This window comes from Xenopus laevis, chromosome 8L (genome assembly GCF_017654675.1).
Source record: "Xenopus laevis strain J_2021 chromosome 8L, Xenopus_laevis_v10.1, whole genome shotgun sequence".
NCBI classification, from domain to species: Eukaryota; Metazoa; Chordata; class Amphibia; order Anura; family Pipidae; genus Xenopus; species Xenopus laevis.
In genome coordinates this window covers 24,705,705-24,724,523 of record NC_054385.1, presented here as the reverse complement: position 1 = coordinate 24,724,523, position 18,819 = coordinate 24,705,705, and the positions used below count along the sequence as shown (strand labels likewise).

The 18,819-nt window shown below is 41.0% G+C and overlaps 2 protein-coding genes across 2 annotated transcripts; both read right to left on the bottom strand.

The window, feature by feature from the left end:
- Positions 1–470: 470 nt before the first annotated feature.
- cav3.2.L (caveolin 3, gene 2 L homeolog) lies at positions 471–13,078 on the bottom strand. Its single transcript, XM_018229680.2, has 2 exons — positions 12,514–13,078; positions 471–1,203 (listed from the first exon to the last, which is right to left on the bottom strand). Exons 1-2 carry the CDS (start codon positions 12,631–12,633, stop codon positions 862–864), a joined length of 462 nt encoding a protein of 153 aa, XP_018085169.1. The 5' UTR covers positions 12,634–13,078; the 3' UTR covers positions 471–861.
- Positions 13,079–14,308: 1,230 nt separating this feature from the next.
- On the bottom strand, positions 14,309–18,013 carry XB5932841.L (provisional ortholog of caveolin 2 L homeolog). The gene is made up of 3 exons (XM_018229681.2): positions 17,674–18,013; positions 16,933–17,120; positions 14,309–14,885 (listed from the first exon to the last, which is right to left on the bottom strand). The coding sequence occupies exons 1-3, from the start codon at positions 17,821–17,823 to the stop codon at positions 14,729–14,731; spliced, it is 495 nt and encodes a 164-aa protein (XP_018085170.1). The 5' UTR covers positions 17,824–18,013; the 3' UTR covers positions 14,309–14,728.
- Positions 18,014–18,819: the final 806 nt, after the last annotated feature.

The window sequence follows — 18,819 nt, the reverse complement described above, 5'->3', positions numbered from 1 at the left end:
AAGAGCCTTATATCTCAATCATCTCTTGTTATTTTTCACTGATCATGAAAACTGTGACAGTTTTTTTTTTTTTTTTAAATATGGGGGGTGGTATTCAGATGTGACTGCTTATAATATGGGTGCCCACATGGAGATTCTAAGAGGTACATTACTACTCTAGCCTGCTCATTGCACTTTTGGAATCTCTAACTCAGGAATACACAACCTGTGCCTCTCCAGCTGTTATAGTATTAAAACTCCCGGAAGGCTTTGCAGCTGGTAAAATATGGGAGATGTGGTGTGGCAGCAGTTGGAGAGCCATAGATGGGTTTCCTACTCCATGGGGTAAATTTATCAAAGAGTGAAGTTCCACCACTAGAGTGAAATTCCGCAACTCTCAATTCATTTCTATGGGATTTTGAAAGGCGTATTTATCAATCGGTAAATGTGAAAGTTCACCCTTTGATAAATACGCCTATAAAAATCCCATAGAAATGAATGGAGAGTGGCGGAATTTCACTCTAGTGGCGGAACTTCACTATTAACTTCACTCTTTGATAAATATACCCCCATATCTCCTCATTGTGTTTGAGTACCAGAAAAGTATTCTTACACCCTGTTCTGGTTCCCATTTAATTCCAGCTATTTGTGCTTATAAAGCAATGCTAATAAAAATGTGTTTATATCTCTTTTTGCCTGAGAATCTTGTTACTGTTTTATTTAGCCTTACTTGCAGCCCATAAGTTTAAGGTAAAAAAAAATATATGGTTTTACAGAGCACTGTAGCTCACTGCAGAGCAATGAGACCACCGGGGTGCTCTGAAATTAATGGAGGGAGTTGGCTGGGTGTTCCATAGGAGAAAGAGGAACAAGTGTTTATGCTCAGACTTCTTTTCTCAGTGCTACACGGATTCCACCCAGGACCTTTCCCACAGCCTCAAATATTGGATCACAGAAGGTGCGAACACAGATGGCGTAGAACTGTCCAAGGCACTGCACTTCGATTAAATAGCTCTTCACACAAGGCACCACAGCCCAGATATGGCAGAATGATAAGCAAGCGAAGACAAAGCCCCAGAGCAGCGCCAAAGGGAGTCCAAAGATAGCAGAGAGCATTCGGTAGCACCAGTATTTGGTCACAGTGAAGGTGGTACTGCTGGCCTTCCACACTCCGTCAAAACTGTGTGTGCCATCCGGCTCTGCAATTACATCTTCAAAGTCCACCTGCAAAGACAGAATCAGTTCAGTGTAAAGGAAAAGATGCTTCTACATTCTGCACATCTCACATGAACTGCTTCCACAGTTTGGGGTACAGGTATGGGATCCTTGTACTTGATTCATACTAAGATATAATGAATCTTTATTAGAGGTCCCATACCACTTTCTCTCTGCTGGGCACTGCAACCAAAATATTCAAACGTAAAACTATAGCAGACCCCTCTAGCTTCTGAAGGAAAATATTTTTAAGAAATGTAGTTCTTATTAAATGGCAAGTATACCTTGTCTTCAAGTATTGAAAATGTATGTTGTAAACATAACATTTTGGAACGAGGCTTACAGATACAGCAGTCTTTATTTTAATTTCTGGACACTCTTTAACACCCCTTTCCCACTAAAATAAATGGTTTGAGCAAAAAACAGAATTAATCAGATGTGTGAGATTTATTGTACAGGTATGGGACCTGTTATCCAGAATACTTGGGACCTGGGATTTTCCCGAATAACGGTTCATTCGCTAATTTCATACCTTCATACCTTAAGTCTGCTTAAAAATCAATATCATATCTTAGTTGGGAGCAAGCACTAGGTACTGTTTTATTATATCAGGAAAAAAGGAAACCATTTTTAAAAGAATTCATTATTTGATGAAAACGGAGTCTATGGGATGGCCTTCCCCTAATTCAGATCGCTATAGTTAATAGGTTTCCAGATAACGGATTCCATACCTGTACTACAAATGGAAGAGCCAGTTATCATTAGGGTCTATAAAATGTAAATCACCCGTATACCACCACCTACTGTCATTGCCAAATCCTTTTAATAAACAGCACGAGACAAGCACCACCACCTCCAGAAAAGCTGTAGTCCAAATAATCTTTGAAATATAATAATTCATTAATAAAGCATTTCCTATTAATAAACGACGCATACTTTATCTAGCAGGATGAATCCGTTGTAGCCTTGCTTTTTTAAGTGATAATTATTTTACTAACTAAAACTTCATTAGCTCTTGAACCTCCTGTCCCATTACCGACTGCCATTTTTACTGCATCCAAATTTCACATTAGTTGTGTGGGTGCTGGTTCCGTTTTGCCCACCTAATTTCTTTTTTATATTCTAACCTAATATCTGATTGGAAAGAAGCCACTCAAAGCACTCTGCCATCACAATTACAACCAGACTGTGATATTGGAAAGAAGCCACTCAAAGAACTCTGCGCATCACAATTACAACCAGACTGTACTCGGTTCTGCACTGTCTCTATTCTGAGACAATTTGCAATTGGTCATGATTGTTTATTATTTGTTCACAGCACTTGAGTTGGGAATTTCAGCAGTTATCTGGTTGCTAGGGTGCAATTTACCCTAGCAACCTGGCAGTAGTTTAAACGATGGTCTGGGATATGAATAGGAGAGGGCCTGGATAGAAAAATAAGTAAGAAAGATAATAACATTTGTATTGCAGCCTCATGGCAATCGTTTTTTTTTGCTGCCAGGGTCAGTGCCCCCATTTGAAAGCTGGGATGAATCAGAAAAGGAAAGAAAATAATTCAAAAAAGATAAAAAGACCAGTTGAAGATGATGCTAAAACTGGTAATTCAATAATATACAAAAACTTGAACTAGGTGAACTAGCCAGCATGAATCCCAGAAGACCCTACTTGACCTCAGTAGACTTACTCCTATATTCCTTAGCAAATATCAAGTCAGATGGAAAGACTAATCTTGGGTTTAAAGATCCTCCTGTTGTTATAATCCCCCCTTGAAGATTGTTTATATGACATAGAAAATGGGTGACTGATGATGCTGGGTAATGTAGTTCTCCAGAATTTGTAATGTTTTGAATTTGATATCCCGGCACTCAGATGCTCTTATAAGGGAATTTCCATTATGTCTTTTTGGGGATACCATTAATTTCCACTGTATATTTGATGGATAGGGTGGGTGGCACAAGCACCAGTTGTCTTTTCTGCTCAGGCGTGTGTGACAGCAGCCTACGCCTGGATAGACATTCATTCTAGGTTAATTTTACACTAGTGCCTATTTTTGCAGCTGATATTTAGACGCTATTGTCCGGCTGTGCATCTCACTGTGATATAATTGCAGAGATTTGCCAGTTTTAGCTCTTAAGAATTTTTATGAAAGAAATTATAAACCTTTCACAAGTTCATAACCCATAGAGTACAAATGTGTGTGTTGACACCATTTATTAACGATAATTTTGTTCAAACATGCTCCTTGCACATAGTTGCATTTATACCTTTTTAATTAAGTCTGAGAAACCCTGCATCTACCACCTCCCTGAACATAGTAGGAATTGGGAGTAGACAAGTTAAGCTCCCCATAGACGCAAAGATTTTTCTTGCCGAACGTCCGATTTTACCGAAGTCCGACCAATCCTTCGAAATTATCGTGAAGTTAGTGGGATTCGAACGATCGTACATCTTACGATTTTTCGGCTGACATCTGTCAGGAAATTGATCGGCCGGGTTGAAAAATCTTTATCGGTCCCAGTGCAATCTATCTATGTCTGCAGGGCCAAGCAAGCAGCTACCCTTTGTTTTCCTGGCAAATTGGTCTTTTTAGTTGATGTACAATTCGTACAATCATTCCGAGATAATCGTGGTCTCAATATGACGATCGAATCTTTTAAAAATCTCAACATCTATGGCCAGCTTTAGGGTCAAATGCAACTTTTTGCCAACATGCACATCACTAATTTCAGGGTTCCCACAGCTGCAGGTTGTATCAACAAGCGCAGCAAAATCACAGGCTAATGTCGTTTCAACATCTTGTGGCAGAATTGACACAATCTTACTCAAAAAAAGGTTGCTACAACTTGCACACAAATTGCAGTCACAGCTCAATTGCATTCATGTTACCCCATCAGGAGCAATAGAAGAAGGAGCAACTCCCGAGTGGGGCAACAATTACACTGGACACCAGGGAAAAAACAACGCATTGTGGCGAAAAAACTTTGTGAATTCGAAAAATAACAAGTTGTAGCACTAGGTGCTGGGGCACTGGGGTGCAATCGCACTAGGGCCCGCTGCGTCATGAGGTTAAGGAAACTGTGCGTCTAAAGGGGTGGGGTCAGGGCCAGAACTAGGGGTAGGCAGAAGAGGCAGGTGCCTAGGGTGCAAAGGCAGAGGGGTGCTAGGCACGTACCTCTTCTGATGCCTTCCCCTAGTTTAGACTCCTTAAGTTGTGGCTACTTCTTCCTGAATGTGGAGTGTGTGCTCCAGGGCCAGAACTAGGGGTAGGCAGGGTAGGCGACTGCCTAGGGCGCAATCATTGGGGAGCACACTTAGGAGAAAAAAAATTGTATCTTTTTTTTATTTTTTTTACTGTCGCTTTTTTTTGGCCATTATTAACGCATGTGTATGTGTTTAATAGCCGCCCGCCCCAACCACCTTAGCGCTGTCATTTTTGTAATTTTTGCGCTCCCTCTTCACCCCTCCTGCTGGACTGTACCTTTCTTCCCTTTAGACACATGCGCAGTGGACGGCGGTGGCTGCGCGTGACGTCACTGTATCGGTTGACGGTACTTGCGCTGGTGTGGCTCTTGCTGGCTTACCTCACAGGAGAAGAAACTTTGGAAACTGGATATTGGAGATATTTTTGGCAATTTTATTTGGCACACTGACTGGCTGCTGGCACAGGTACACAGGGGGGAGGTTGTGGGGGCTAATTTAATATGGTTGCAGTGATTCAGGGGATCCTGGTGTGGCTCTGGTTCTCTCACACTGGAGCAAGGTTGGAGAAGGGTTAGAGAAAGTTTGGAGACAGTTATTAGACTAATTTTATGTGGCACCGGCTGGCTGCTGGCACAGGTATATGGGGCAAGTATTGGGGGCTAAGTAAAAATTGAATATGTCTGCACTAGTGCACTGATTCACTGCTGGCACTGTTCAGGGGGGACCTAATGTGGCTCACTTGCATTGGAGAAGGATTTTAGACAAAGTTGTTGGACCGATTTTATGTGGCGTTGGCTGGCGCTGGCACAGGTACATGTGAGCAGGTAGTGGGGGCTAAATAAAATATGAATATTTTATGTGGCTGCACTGATGCTGACACAGGTTCAGGGAACCCTGGTTACATTTTTATGGGCTGGCTGCTTGCACAGTTACACGGGCTTTATGGGGGGGCTAAATAAATGTTTGGGAGGGGGGCCCTGGCCTGGTAAAATATTCTGTGTCCACACTCATGCTGGATGCTAGCACATGTTTGGGGTGCAATCAGGAAGGGGGGGCTGGCTAAATATTTTATTTGGCTGCATTTTCTGGTAAGCTGACTGAGTTGGGTGGTTATGCTACATTATGCAGAGAATACAACCTATTTGCCATTATCCTAAAAGTTAAATTAAAGGTGAACTACCCCTTTTTTTCCTGCCTTCGCATTGTACTGTAGAGAAGTGTGTCCTATTTGGCATTCAGTGCTTGCTCTATTTTGTTGTATTGTGTTTTTATTGCCATTATACTCATATATTTTACCTAATCACATATTTTGTGATTGCTTGGTATTTCTGATAAAGCCCTTGTGTGTTAATACCCAAGATCTGATTATGCTATGATAAAGGGTCAGGCAGAGCATTAAACCATGATTCAAATTTTCATTGTATTTATCACACTTCGTTTCCGATCAGTTTTCTCTATATTCGTAGTTGTTCATAAATGATTTTTTTTCTGAAGTGAGTTTTTTCTTGGTTTTTAAAACCATGAAAATCACTAAATATGACCATTACTAAATGGGCCTCTATGACACTGTCAAGTCTGATTGGGTACACTGCTGCCCATATTTTTTTATAATTTACATAGATTTATTTATTAAAAATTGAAATGGTAAAATGGCAAGGTGAAAATGGTAATGTGAGACTACTGGTTGGGGGGGGCACCAACTGAAGCACTTGCCTAGGGTGCCAAAATACCTTGGCCCGGCCCTGCTCAAAACACCTCCTCACAGTAGCAGTAGTGATTAGAAAATGGCCTCTGAGAAGGGGGTGTGGCTGTGGGATAGCAGGTATAGTGGATGAGATGGTTCTTATAGTGCCATTGGGAAAAAAGCTTTCTGAAACAGAGTAGGAAAATGTAGACAGAATATAGTATAGTAGGGAGAGATGGTGCCTATATTAGCAGTGGGGATAATGGACTCTGAGAAGGGACTGTGGCTGTGAAATGTTACATATAGTAGGGAGAGATGGTGCCTATAGTAGTGGGTGGGATAATAACCTCTGGGGAGGGACTGTTGCTGTGGGATAGCAGGTATAGTGGGGAGAGATTGTGCCTATAGTAGTGGGTGGGGATAATAGTTTCTGGGAAGGGACTGTGGCAGTGGGATAACAAGTATAGTAAAGATAGATGGTGCCTATAGTAGAAGTGGGATAATAGTCTCTGGGAGTGGACTGAGGCTGTGGGATAGCAGGTTTAGTAGGGAGAGATGGTGCCTATAGTAGTAATGGCATAAAAGTCTCTGGGAGAGGACTGTGGCTGTGGGATAGCAGGTATAGTAGGAAGAGATGGTGCCTATAGTAGCAATGGGATAATAGTCTCTGGGAAGGGACTGTGGCTGTGGTATAGTAGGGAGGGGTGGTGCGTATTAAAGAAGTGGGATAATAGTCTCTGGGAAGGGACTGGAGCTGTGGGATAGCAGTTATAGTAGGGAGAGATGGTGCCTATAGTTGTGGGTAGGGATAATAGTCTCTAGGAAAGGATTGGAGATGTAGGATTGCAGGTATAGTAGGGACGATGGTGCCGATAGTAGCGAGCAGGGCCGCCATCAAGGGGGCACAGGGGGTACTCCTGTACTGGGCCTGAAGGGGGGCCCGGCTGTGCTGCACTTTTCAAATAGCTGGGCCCCCCTGACCGCGCCGAAGCCTTGCCACCTCTTTCGTCCTGAAAAGCCGAACAGCCGAGGTGCCAAACAGCGGCGAAAAGACCCGAAGTCCAGAAGCGGCAAAAAAAAGATCTGAAGACCCGAAGTGGGCGAAATTGAAGTCCTGAAGCTGCGAAAAGACCCAAAGTCACGAAAGGAGGCACAATTGAAGTCCTGAAGCCACGAGTTCAATTCTACTGAACACCAATTTTTTTTTAAACCCCTGGCCACCAATGTATTATTTTAATACTCTATAGGCCCCTGCCTATAGAAAAAAATATTCTCTGGGGCCCCAAATTTTTTTAACTTGTAAGGGGGGCCCTGGCACAAATGTTTTTTTTAAAAAATAATCAATGGGGCCCCAAATTATTTTTAACTTGTAAGCGGGGCCTTGGCGCCAATGTTTTCTTTTTAAAAAATATTCTCTGGAGCACCAATTTTTTCTAATTTGTAAGGGGGGCCCTGGTGCCAATGCTTTTTTAAAAATATTCTCTGGGGCACCGATTTTTCTTTACTTGTAATGGGGGCCCAATGTTTTTTTTAAAAAAAAAAACTTTTAGGGAGGGGCCCTGGCGCCAATTTTTTTTTTAACTTATAGGGGGCCCCTGACCATCCATAGCTTTTTATTAACTTGTATGTGTGTTGACCATTTTTAGCGCTGATGTTCTGTGTGGTGTTTTAACATGTGGTTGGTCGGCGAGGTGAACTTGCAGTACTGAGAGCAGCGGCAAACGAAGGGGAGGAAAGGAGGCTCGCAGAGCAACCACTGGCAGGGGTTAGTGGAGTGGGGGGAGGAGAAGGGGCAGTGGAGGCTAATGAGGGAGGAAGGTTTGTGACAGTCAGGAGGGGAAGTAGGGGACAGTAGGGTAGGGGGGCTGGTCCACAGCTTGTCCAAAACAGCAAATTCACCGTTTTGGCTGAAGATGCTGGGGAGCAAAACTCTGAACTGGCGTGTATGGAGCAGGAGGCAGTGGCTCTAATACGGTGGTGGGGGGAGTGCAAGGAAGGAAAGGCAGGTTCTAGTTATAGGGGATTCAATTATTAGAAAGGTGGATAGGGTAGTCTGTCGTAAGGCCCCTACATGCCGAACAGTCTGCTGCTTGCCTGGTGCTAGGGTTTGGCATGTGGTGGAATGAGTGGACAGATTATTGGGACACTTAGGTACCAATGACGAAGTTAAAGGAGGTGGTGAAGCCATTTTGGGAGAGAAGATGGCTAGACGGTTGGAGGAGATTTTAAACTAGGTGTGGGGGGGGAGGGTTCAGTAAAAGATTCAGTGGAAGACAGGTTAGATGAGATAGTGGGCAAAGAAAGGCAAAATAGGGGAAGGAGATTTGGTTGGCGGTACTGTTAAGGATAGGGAGAACCATATGTCATATGTTCAATATGGTACCAGTATTAAATGTATGTTTGCAAATGCAAGGAGTCTGACTGGTAAAATGGGAGAGCTGGAGCTGCTGGTACTGGAGGGAAAATATGATGCGATTGGTGTGGCCGAAACATGGCTGAATGAGTCGCATGATTGGGCAGTAAATATCAGTGGCCATACTTTGTTTCGGAGGAATAGAGGCAATAGAAAAGGCAGGTTTGTAAGGCAGGATTTAAAAGCTTATATAAAGGAGGAGGTTATGTTAGAAAATAAGGGGGCAGAAGTCTTATGGGTGGAGTTCTTAACCAATTGTAAAGAGTCCAGCAAATTAATTGCAGGCGTATGCTATAGACTCCCTAATGTAAGTGAGGAGGAGGAGGCGAAGCTCCTGATGCAAATAGAAAAGGCTGCTAGCTTGGGTAAAGTAATGATAATGGGGGATTTTAATTACCCACATATTGACTGCAGCAACAGTACTGCCAGATCAGTGAATGGGAACAAGTTTATAAACTTGTTGCATGACAATTTTATGGCATAGGTTGTTGAGGAGCCTACCAGAAAAAATGCTCTTCTGGATTTAGTGATCTCAAATGACCCAGAACTTATAGCAAATGTGCAAGTCATTGAACCCCTGGGTAATAGTGACCGTTATATCATTTAATGTCTGGTGCAAAAAACAAATATATACTGGGACAATAAAAACCATGAATTTTGGAAAAGCTAATTTTAGTGCCTTGAGGGCTGCCCTACAGAGTATTGATTGGGGCATTACGTTTTCAGCTAAAAACACAGAACAGAAATGGTTGTCATTTAAAATGATATTAAATCATTAAGGTTCTCAATTTATTCCCTTAAGCAGTAAATGTAGAAGCTCTAAGAATTATCCTGTGTGGCTTAATGCAGGAGTAAAGAAGTTAATAGGAAAGAGAAAGACATTTAAAAATGACAAATCTGTTGGGACAGAGGCTGCATTTAATGAATATAAACACTGTAATAAATGTTGTAAATCAGCAATCCGGAAGGCAAAGAAAGGAAATGAAGAGTTCATTGCGGTGGAGGAGAAAACTAACCCTAAAAAGTTAAATATATTAATAGTAAAAAGATGCAGGTTGAGAATGTTGCTCCATTAAATAATGGTACCAGTATGGTTGTAACAGATACAGAAGGGCCAATGTGTTAAATCAGTTCTTTTCTTCAGTGTATACAATAGAGGAGTCTGAGTTCCCAGGCTCACTGTATAGCTGCACTAATTGCTCAGCTCAATCTAGTCAGTGGCTGACTCAGGATATTATTCATAAAGCTTTAATAAAAATTAATGTAAACAAGGCTCCAGGGCCTGATGGCATAAACCCCAGGTTCTAAGAAAGCTTAGTTCAGTTTTAGACCAGCCCCTATTTTCTCAGATTCTCTATGATTCTGGTATGGTGCCTATGGACTGGAGAAAAGCTGATGTCATTCCAATATTTAAAAAGGGATTACAATCTCAGCCTGGCAATTATAGGCCAGTACATTTCACACCTGTGGTGGGCAAATTATTTGAAGGCTTGTTAAAGGGATACTCTAATGGGACATTTTTTTTCAAAATGAATCAGTTAATAGTGCTGCTCCAGCAGAATTCTGCACTGAAATCCATTTCTCAAAAGAGCAAACAGATTTTATTATATTCAATTTTTAAACCTGACATGGGGCTAGACATATTGTCAATTTCCCAGCTGCCCCAAGTCGTGTGACTTGTGCTCTGATAAACTTCAATCACTCTTTACTGCTGTACTGCAAGTTATAGTGATATCACCCCCTCCCCCCCAGCAGCCTAACAACAGAACAATGGGAAGGTAACCAGATGAAAGCTCCCTAACACAAGATAACAGCTGCCTGGTAGATCTAAGAACAACACTCAATAGTAAAAACCCATGTCCCACTGAAACACATTCAATTACATTGAGAAGGAAAAAAAACAGCCTGCCAGAAAGCATTTCTCTCCTAAAGTGCAGGCACAAGTCACATGACCAGGGGCAGCTGGGATTGGCAAAATGTCTAGCCCCATGTCAGATTTTGAAAAAAAAAGTTTTCCGATGACAGGATCCCTTTAAGGGATCACATTCAAGATTTTGTCCTAGTGAATGGCATTATGAGCAGCAATCAGCATGGAATATGCTGAAGAATATGAAGAATAGGTCATTTCAGACAAATTTGATTGCTTTTTATGATGAGGTAAGTAAGATGCTGGACAGTGGGGGGGCAGTAGATGTGATCTATTTGGATTTTGCCAAAGCGTTTGACACTGTGTCCCAGGGCAGCCATCAGGGGGGACAGGGGGGAGAGTTGTAGGGGGTCCCGAGGGTAAGGGGGCCACACTTACTGATTAGCCGGGCCCCATCTTTCTGAGAGCTGCTGACTTTGGGAAGGCATAGACGTTTAAGGGGCCCTGGCCACCAATTTTCTCATAATGTGGGGGGGGCCCTCGCTACCAATTTTGGTCACCAATTATTTTTTTCTCATGTGGGGTCCTAGCCACCAATATTTTTTAATGGGGGGGCCCTGGCCACAAATGTTTTTTTATGGCGGGCCCTGACCACCAATATCTTTTTATTTTTTATTAACATGTGGGAACCCTAGCTACCAATATTTTTTTAGTTTTTTTACTGTGTGGTGGGGGCGGACCTGTGGGGGTGGGGAGGGCGGACCTGTAGGTGGTGCTTGCGTGGGTGCAGCCCAGGGGGCCCAGGAAATTTTGTCGTATGGGGCCCTGCGATTTGTGATGGCGGTCCTGCTGTGCCCCATAAACGACTGCTTTCTAAGATAGGGTCTGTTGGGCTTAATGAAGTTGTTTGCACATGGAAACTGGCTACAGGATCGGGTACAGAGGGTGGTTGTTAATGGTACATTCTCTACTTGGAGTAAGTTTGTTTGTGGGGTCCCCCAGGGTTCAGTATTGGGTCCACTTTTATTTAACTTGTTTATTAATGACTTAGGGGAGGGTATTGTAAGTAATATATCAGTGTTTGCAGATGACACAAAACTATCCAGCCCAATTAATTCCATCCAGGATTTGGCATCCTTTCAACACGATCTTGACAAACTGGCAATCTGGGCAGCTAAGCGGGAAATGAGATTCAATGTTGATAAATGTAAAGTCATGCACCTGGGATGTAAAAATATCCAAGCCACTTATACCCTTAATGGGACTGCACTAGGCAAATCCATTATGGAAAAGGACCTTGGAGTCCTTGTAGATGATAAACTTGGCTGTAGCAAGCAATGCCAGTCAGCAGCATCAAGGGCAAATAAGGTCTTGAGCTGTATTAAATGGGGCATAGACATAGTCATGGGAGGAGGGGGTCATTCTTCCACTGTATAGAGCACTTGAATATGCCGTACAGTTTTGGTCTCCATCACTCAAACAGGACATTATTGTATTAGAGAGGGTACAGAGAAGGGCAACTAAGCTAGTAAAATGTATGGAAAATCTTAGCTATGAGGAAAGACTGGCCAAATTGGGGATATTCACGCTGGAGAAGAGGCGCTTAAGGGGTGATATGATAACTATGTATACATATATAAGGGGATCATATAATAATCTCTCTAATGCTTTATTTACCAGAAGGTCTTTCCAGGTCACCCATTCCGATTAGAAGAAAAGAGGTTCCGCCTAAATATTTGTAAGGGATTTTTTACAGTGAGAGCTGTGAAGATGTGGAATTCTCTCCCTGAATCAGTTGTACAGGCTGGTACATTAGATAGCTTTAAGAAGCGGTTGGATAGCTTTTTAGCAAGTGAGGGAATACAGGGTTATGGGAGATAGCTCATGGTACAAGTTGATCCAGGGACTAGTCCGATTGCTATTTTGGAGTCAGGAAGGATTTTTTTTCCCCCTCTGACGCAAATTGGAGAGGCTTCAGATGGGTTTTTTGCTTTCCTCTGGATCAACTGGCAGTTAGGCAGATTAAAAAAAAAAAAAAGTTGAAATTGATAGACGTGTGTCTTTTATCAACCTTACTTATTATGTTAAAAATAATAGTTAAATGACATAGCGATTTCCCATGGCATTGAGTAAAACTTGACACCCCCTACTCACCTGCACAACCTCTTGGTTGATCTTTTTGGGGTCCCTTTGCACCAGGTCTATCTCTTTAGTTAATGCCTCCGTGTTTGATTTGTCCTGCTTTGCTGGTTCTGGTTGTTGGATTTGTGCCATGTCCTCTTGATATGCCAGTATTACCCTGTTTTGGCTCTCTCACTGTGCTGATGCTGCCAGACCTTCTGTGCAAAGCAGTGCAGTGGGCTGGTAATATACAGAAGCACCTCCCTCGAAAGACTTTCCCTAAGCACAGCCCAGGGTGGTAAGGTGGTCTCTGCCCATTGTGCAAATCGAATATATGTGCTGCTTTTTAGTTAAAGGTGATTACTTATGTCTGTCTACAGCTACCTCTCTGTTGTTATTATTTTTTTTAAAAAACTGTTCATGTAAAAAATATACATGCTTCCTTTTCAAGCAGATTACATGTCCACCCCTATATTCTGCCCATTGTCCTTTGTTATTTAACCACAGAATCCCTCCATTAATTCGTAAACTACAATACACATCACCCCAGCAGCCACCATTCCATCTCTGGCTACTGGCTAACCAGCTGTTCACCTGCAACCCAAAGCATGCAAACTGTTAACTGATAGCTGGTAGTTTTAGTTCCCAGAACAAATTAAAAAAAGTTTCACTTTATTGTAGTACATGTTTTTGCAGAAAATCCATGAAAAGTCCAAGCTGTGCAGTGAGTTTAGGCTAACGTTTGCTTTCTGTCTCACCCACGCACTGGGCTGTATGTGTCTTGCCCTTTTGCTGGGGCTGTTGTTGCTTATCTTAATTTAGCTTTAGTAGCCCTTCATGTAATGCGAACCTTGTCCCTCTCCACTATTCCTCCTGTTAAGTTGTTCGAATTCTTCACCCAAGTGTGAAATTTTTGTCTCAGGCGTGGTCTCTAGCAGAAGAATATTTCAGTGTCCTCATCTGCAATAGAGAACTTTTTGCTAGGGTGTCACAAGAGATGTAGTAGAAGCTACAATTATAAACACAGAGTCTTAATTTTGACTTGCATGAAATTTAAACTTTTAGTATGCTACAATAAATAGGCTGTATTTGATAAGGAAATATTAGGCATGGCAGATGTCACTCATATACAGTAAATACATGCAAAGCAGATAAATGAGGCACCCAGGACATAATACCTGGACAACATAGTTTACCTAGCATTAATAAAGTCAATGTGATCCTTATAAATTGCGTACCATATTTACTTTTAATGAATTCAGAGCAGGGTGTGAATTCAACTGGCTGATCCACAAATGCCCATTTTAGTGTTTTATTTTTAAACATGGATACACAATTTCCAATTAATTTTTTTTTAAAAAAAATATTTTGTTTTTCTGTTTGATTAATGTTTCAATTTAATTTTTACTACTTTCTGTATGCAAATCCAAATTACAGAAATAACTGTTTGATCAAAAACCCATGTCCCCCACAATCTGTATAATGGGTCCCACATCTATGTATCTATTTCAACCAAGTGAGACAGTTTCAGGCAACTGTTATAGGAAATGCTCAGTGCAGTTTAGCCATCTACTTCTATGGGGGTGCTTTATAAAAAAAAGCGCATCCTTAATTTACAATGAGCCATAATTCTCTCCTCTACAACTTCTTCCCACGCTACACATTCATTAAGCTCCCAGACAGCTACAAAGTTCATAGAAACAGTGTAGAGAATGGAACACCGAAAAATATGTTGACTCAGTGTATCCATCAGTGCTCCTTTCTCTACAATGTTTCAATGACATTTCAGGAGCCTTACCTCAAATATAGTGTACACAAAACTAGACCATCAGGATTTAAAAATGTTTTATTTGAGTTAGCAGCAACATGGATACTAGAACAAAACAGCTGCAGAAATCCCCTTGTAACAATCAGTACAACAACATTTGCAGAAGAAACATTTGCAAAACATGGGAGGCTACACAGGGAATGTATTACAACAAAGTCAATGCTGAGGGGATAACATTATACAATAAAGTCCAACAACTGTCAATTATTGAATTATACGTGAAAAACAAAAGTGTCACAAAGACTGGGATGAATAAAGCTGATCACTGCAAGTTGCCCACCACCCCCGTGTCCCTAGCATATATCAATTTGGATGTTTTATTTTGTTTCTGACTGCAAGAGATTGCTTTGCAGGTAGCACATTTATTTTAAAAAACTTTTTCCTTGTGTCCCATATGTTGACCAGCCAGTCTCAACCCTGCTATAGTCTTTGCTTGGCAACATTCACATAAATAGAACTGCAGCAGCGGCCAATGCTGGAACAGATAGGAGCGATGAATATGTCTAACACACTTGCCCACAGGCTCCGGATAGGGGGCATGCAGATATTGCAAAGCTGTATACATGGCATGGCACACCTGGAAGAAATAATAAACAGAAATATAATCTAGAAAAACACAGGATGACACATGATTAAATTAACCTGTAATTGAACCATTTTGATTCATGGAATGTCAAACTGCTATTCTGCTGAATAAGGCCTCTTTCACTGTACAAATCAAAGTCAGACAGGAAGTGACTGCAAAGATGCAGCCCATAGCTTCTGCAGGCGGCTGCAGGGTATACCTGAGAATTTTGATATGGGTGCACTCCAAATAGCTCATATCTACTCAGTTCATATATAATGCATGCAGAATACTGTGTTATCAATGACAACAACCATTCAGAATTTAGTTTCGATTAGCAACGAATGCTACTTGTTTTATACTGATATACTGCAGCAATTCAGCACCTATTAAATTAGCCTCTTATAGCCACATATAGTGAATCAGGGGCTAGTTTAGTTAAAATGAGTATTCCTGTCAGGCACTAGTGAGAGGCAGAGTGTGAGGTGGCGAGGAAGTCCTCATTTACATTCTAGTAAATGTTATTATTACCACATAGTAATACTGGCAAAATCATAGTACATTTTGAATAATGCAGTTACTTCAACACTAAGGGCCAGATTTATCAAGGGTCCAAGTGAATTCGAGGGAATTTTCGAACACAAAAACTTCAAATTTCAAAGTAATTTCCTGGGTACTTCGACCATCGAATAGGCTACTTCGACTTGAAGCAAAATTGTTCCACTTCGAATATCGAAGTACTGTCTCTTTAAAAAACTTTGACTTCAAAACTTTGCCATCTTAAACCTGCCAAATTGCTGTTTAGCCTATGGGGGACCGCCTGTGTGTTTGGCTAAGTTTTTTGAAGTCAAAGGATTTTTTGGTGAAATCATACAATCGTACAATAAATTTGTTCGATTCGAAGTATGATCGTACTTCGTAATTTTTAACACTTCGAAATTCGACCCTTGATAAATCTGCCCCTAATACAACACTAGGCAGTTTCTTTGTCTGTATAGAGAAATGCCTGTCATCGAGTTTAAAAGCAACAACATATTAGGGCCAAAAATTATCTGTGCCAATGGTGACAGGCAGTTGCCATTAAACCGAATGACAGATTGAAACCAACAGGTGTGACAGGCTAACAAACCAATCCACCTACTGCAAGCTGCCTGCGACTGCACATTATAGTCTATAAAATCGGTCATTGCTTTACTTTTGTTGCCTATGTAAAACAAAGTGTACCCTCCTCAACTACCCCAATAAAAGGTTATCTGTATTTTTTGGCATGCTTACACCTAGATCCAGAAAATAACATTTACTGTATATACTGGAGAAACGTCTATGTTGTTTGCAGCAGTCTAATGGAAAGACATTTTCCTAATTTGCTAATTAAACACTGATCATGCTGCAATTAAAAATCATAACCCTATAAGGTTTCAGGGTTATACAAGTGTAGTGATGCCCCCTATATATATGTTGCATTTGTATTTGAGTGGTTTTACATACTTAATATCTTACTGCAGAAAATGAATGAGCATTCAAGTTAACCAATTAAAGTTACCAACGGTAGCAACCCTTGTTGTTGTACCCATAACAGGTAGAATTCAGAAATACAGTATACAAGTAAAACCCCACATCTTGAAAAGTCTTCTGAAACAATGGAATGACTGTATCATACATCACGAATCACACAATGTAAATATTTATTTAAAATGGTGAAATGTAGGAAGATACATATGTTAATGAATCTGGAAGTAACCTAGTATACGATTCATGTTCCTTGCTAGGAGCTCTGCAGTACAAAATTATAATATATTATGGAACTGAGGTCATTTAAGGGGTCACTTGAACAGCTAGGAGCTACAGTACAGTTACTGTCATGAAATGACAATCAAAAGCTGCCATTCTATAATAGTGAAAGGAGGAATTTCTTCCCCTTTTTGCTTTCTTAGGATAACTAAAACAGCATAGATACATGCCATAGTGGTGTCAATCCACCAATTATAAACGTGTCCCAATAGTTCAGTGTTTTGAAGGTATGATAAAAGACCCCTAGTTTTTAGGTGGGTTTGCTTACCATATGTGTAGGCAGCCTAGAAGTGCAAAAAGGATTCCTGAGAGCAGAGACACTGGCACGGCACACAGCAGGGATATAATGCGGTAGCACCACAACTTGGATGATTCAAACAGGATGTCACTCCAGGTCCATACCTTATCAAAACTGTGAAATGATGCTGGTTCAGCCAGTACATCAGAGAAATCCACCTGCCAGTTTAAAAGTATAAGAACCCCTGTTATGGTAAAAACCATATAGTGCTATTAAAATAGACATTTTTGGAAGTCCTATATAGTGGCATTTTTTCTAAGGATTATGGGTCAATAAATAAGTAAAATATAACGCCTATGTATGAGATTTTCTGAAGTCAAAACTTTTTGCCCAATAAAGCAAACAAATGTCGACATTTTTCCTTATCAATGGATGACATTTAATCCATGGTATCTATTGAAAAGGTAACGAGTGTGCTGGATTCCACAAACATGCACACATACTGTATGTATAGTAGCATGTCTAGCTGTGCAGAATATAGTAGACTAATAGACTAAAGTAATAAAAGGAAATCATGGGTTTGGATTCAGTTGTTTAAATTCCTAGGATTGCAAAACCCCATATCTTGCTAAATACCTTTGCCAAATTCCCAAATGGAATATTTTCCTCATTCTATTTCTGTCTTTACTGCCCTGCAAAATGCACTGACTCTTAATAAATAAATCAGTGGGACATGCTGATACTTTCCATACACCTTACAAGCGATAGTACCTTCAGATGCTTGTTGATACCCCGAGGATCCCGTATATCTTGTCTGGGGGGCACTTCGATGTAGACCTTTGTATTTGGAGGGTTTTGCAAATATATTTGGTCATGATCAGAGTCGATTGGACATTCAATAAGATACTGGTCTTGAATCATGGCAGGAGAAGACTTGGTGCTATGCTACTGATGTGCTTCAGGTCGGCCTACCAGAGCTTTCCAGCAGCAAGCAGTCTCTTCCCAAACGTGTTTCCTATAGAACTTTCCTTTTAGCTAGCAAGTGCGTGTATCCTTTTTTTACTCCCTGTCTCTCTCTTCATTAGATGCTCAGTGGATTGTATTTCAGCCCCACTCTCCCTCCTTCCCTCTCTAAGCTCTGACACCAATTTGCGACATTCTGAACTCATCTGTCACCGCTATAAATATGGTGACTGTCCTGGAACTTGCTCACACCCCAGCTGTGCTGGATTAGTTTCCCCTATTCCCTAGAGATTTGTGTTCAAGCCCATGTCAGCAGCACTGGGCAACACCACCAATGTAGTATAGATAGTTAACCATAGTAGTTTCACAGAACAAAAATATTATTTACTGGTTAGGTTTGGTTATAATTTATCTAAGCAACTGGTCTTTCATTTATAGATTGCTACTGAAAAATTAGAAAAGAGCCATTTATATGTCATATGAATAAGTTTGGGAACCCCTCTTTATTCTTTGGAGTTTTGTTTATCATTGGCTGAGTTTTCAAAGTAGCAACTTCCTTTTAATATATAACACGCCTTATGGAAACAGTAGTGTTTCAGCAGTGAAAAAGTTTATTGTATTAACAGAAAATATGCAATATGCATCATAACAAAATCAGAGAGGTGCATAAATGTAGGCACCCCAACAGAGATATTACATCAATACTTAGTTAAGCCTCCTTTTGCAAATGTAACAGCCTCTAGATGCCTCCTATAGACTTTGATGAGTGTCCATTAGTCCATACAAAATCTCTTCAGTTCAGTTAAATTTGATGGCTGCCAAGCATGGACAGCCTGCTTCAAATCAACCCATAGATTTTCGATGATATTCAAGTCGGGGGACTGTGACGGCCATTCCAGAATATTGTACTTCTCCCTCTGCATAAATGCCTTTGTATATTTCGAAGTTTAGGGT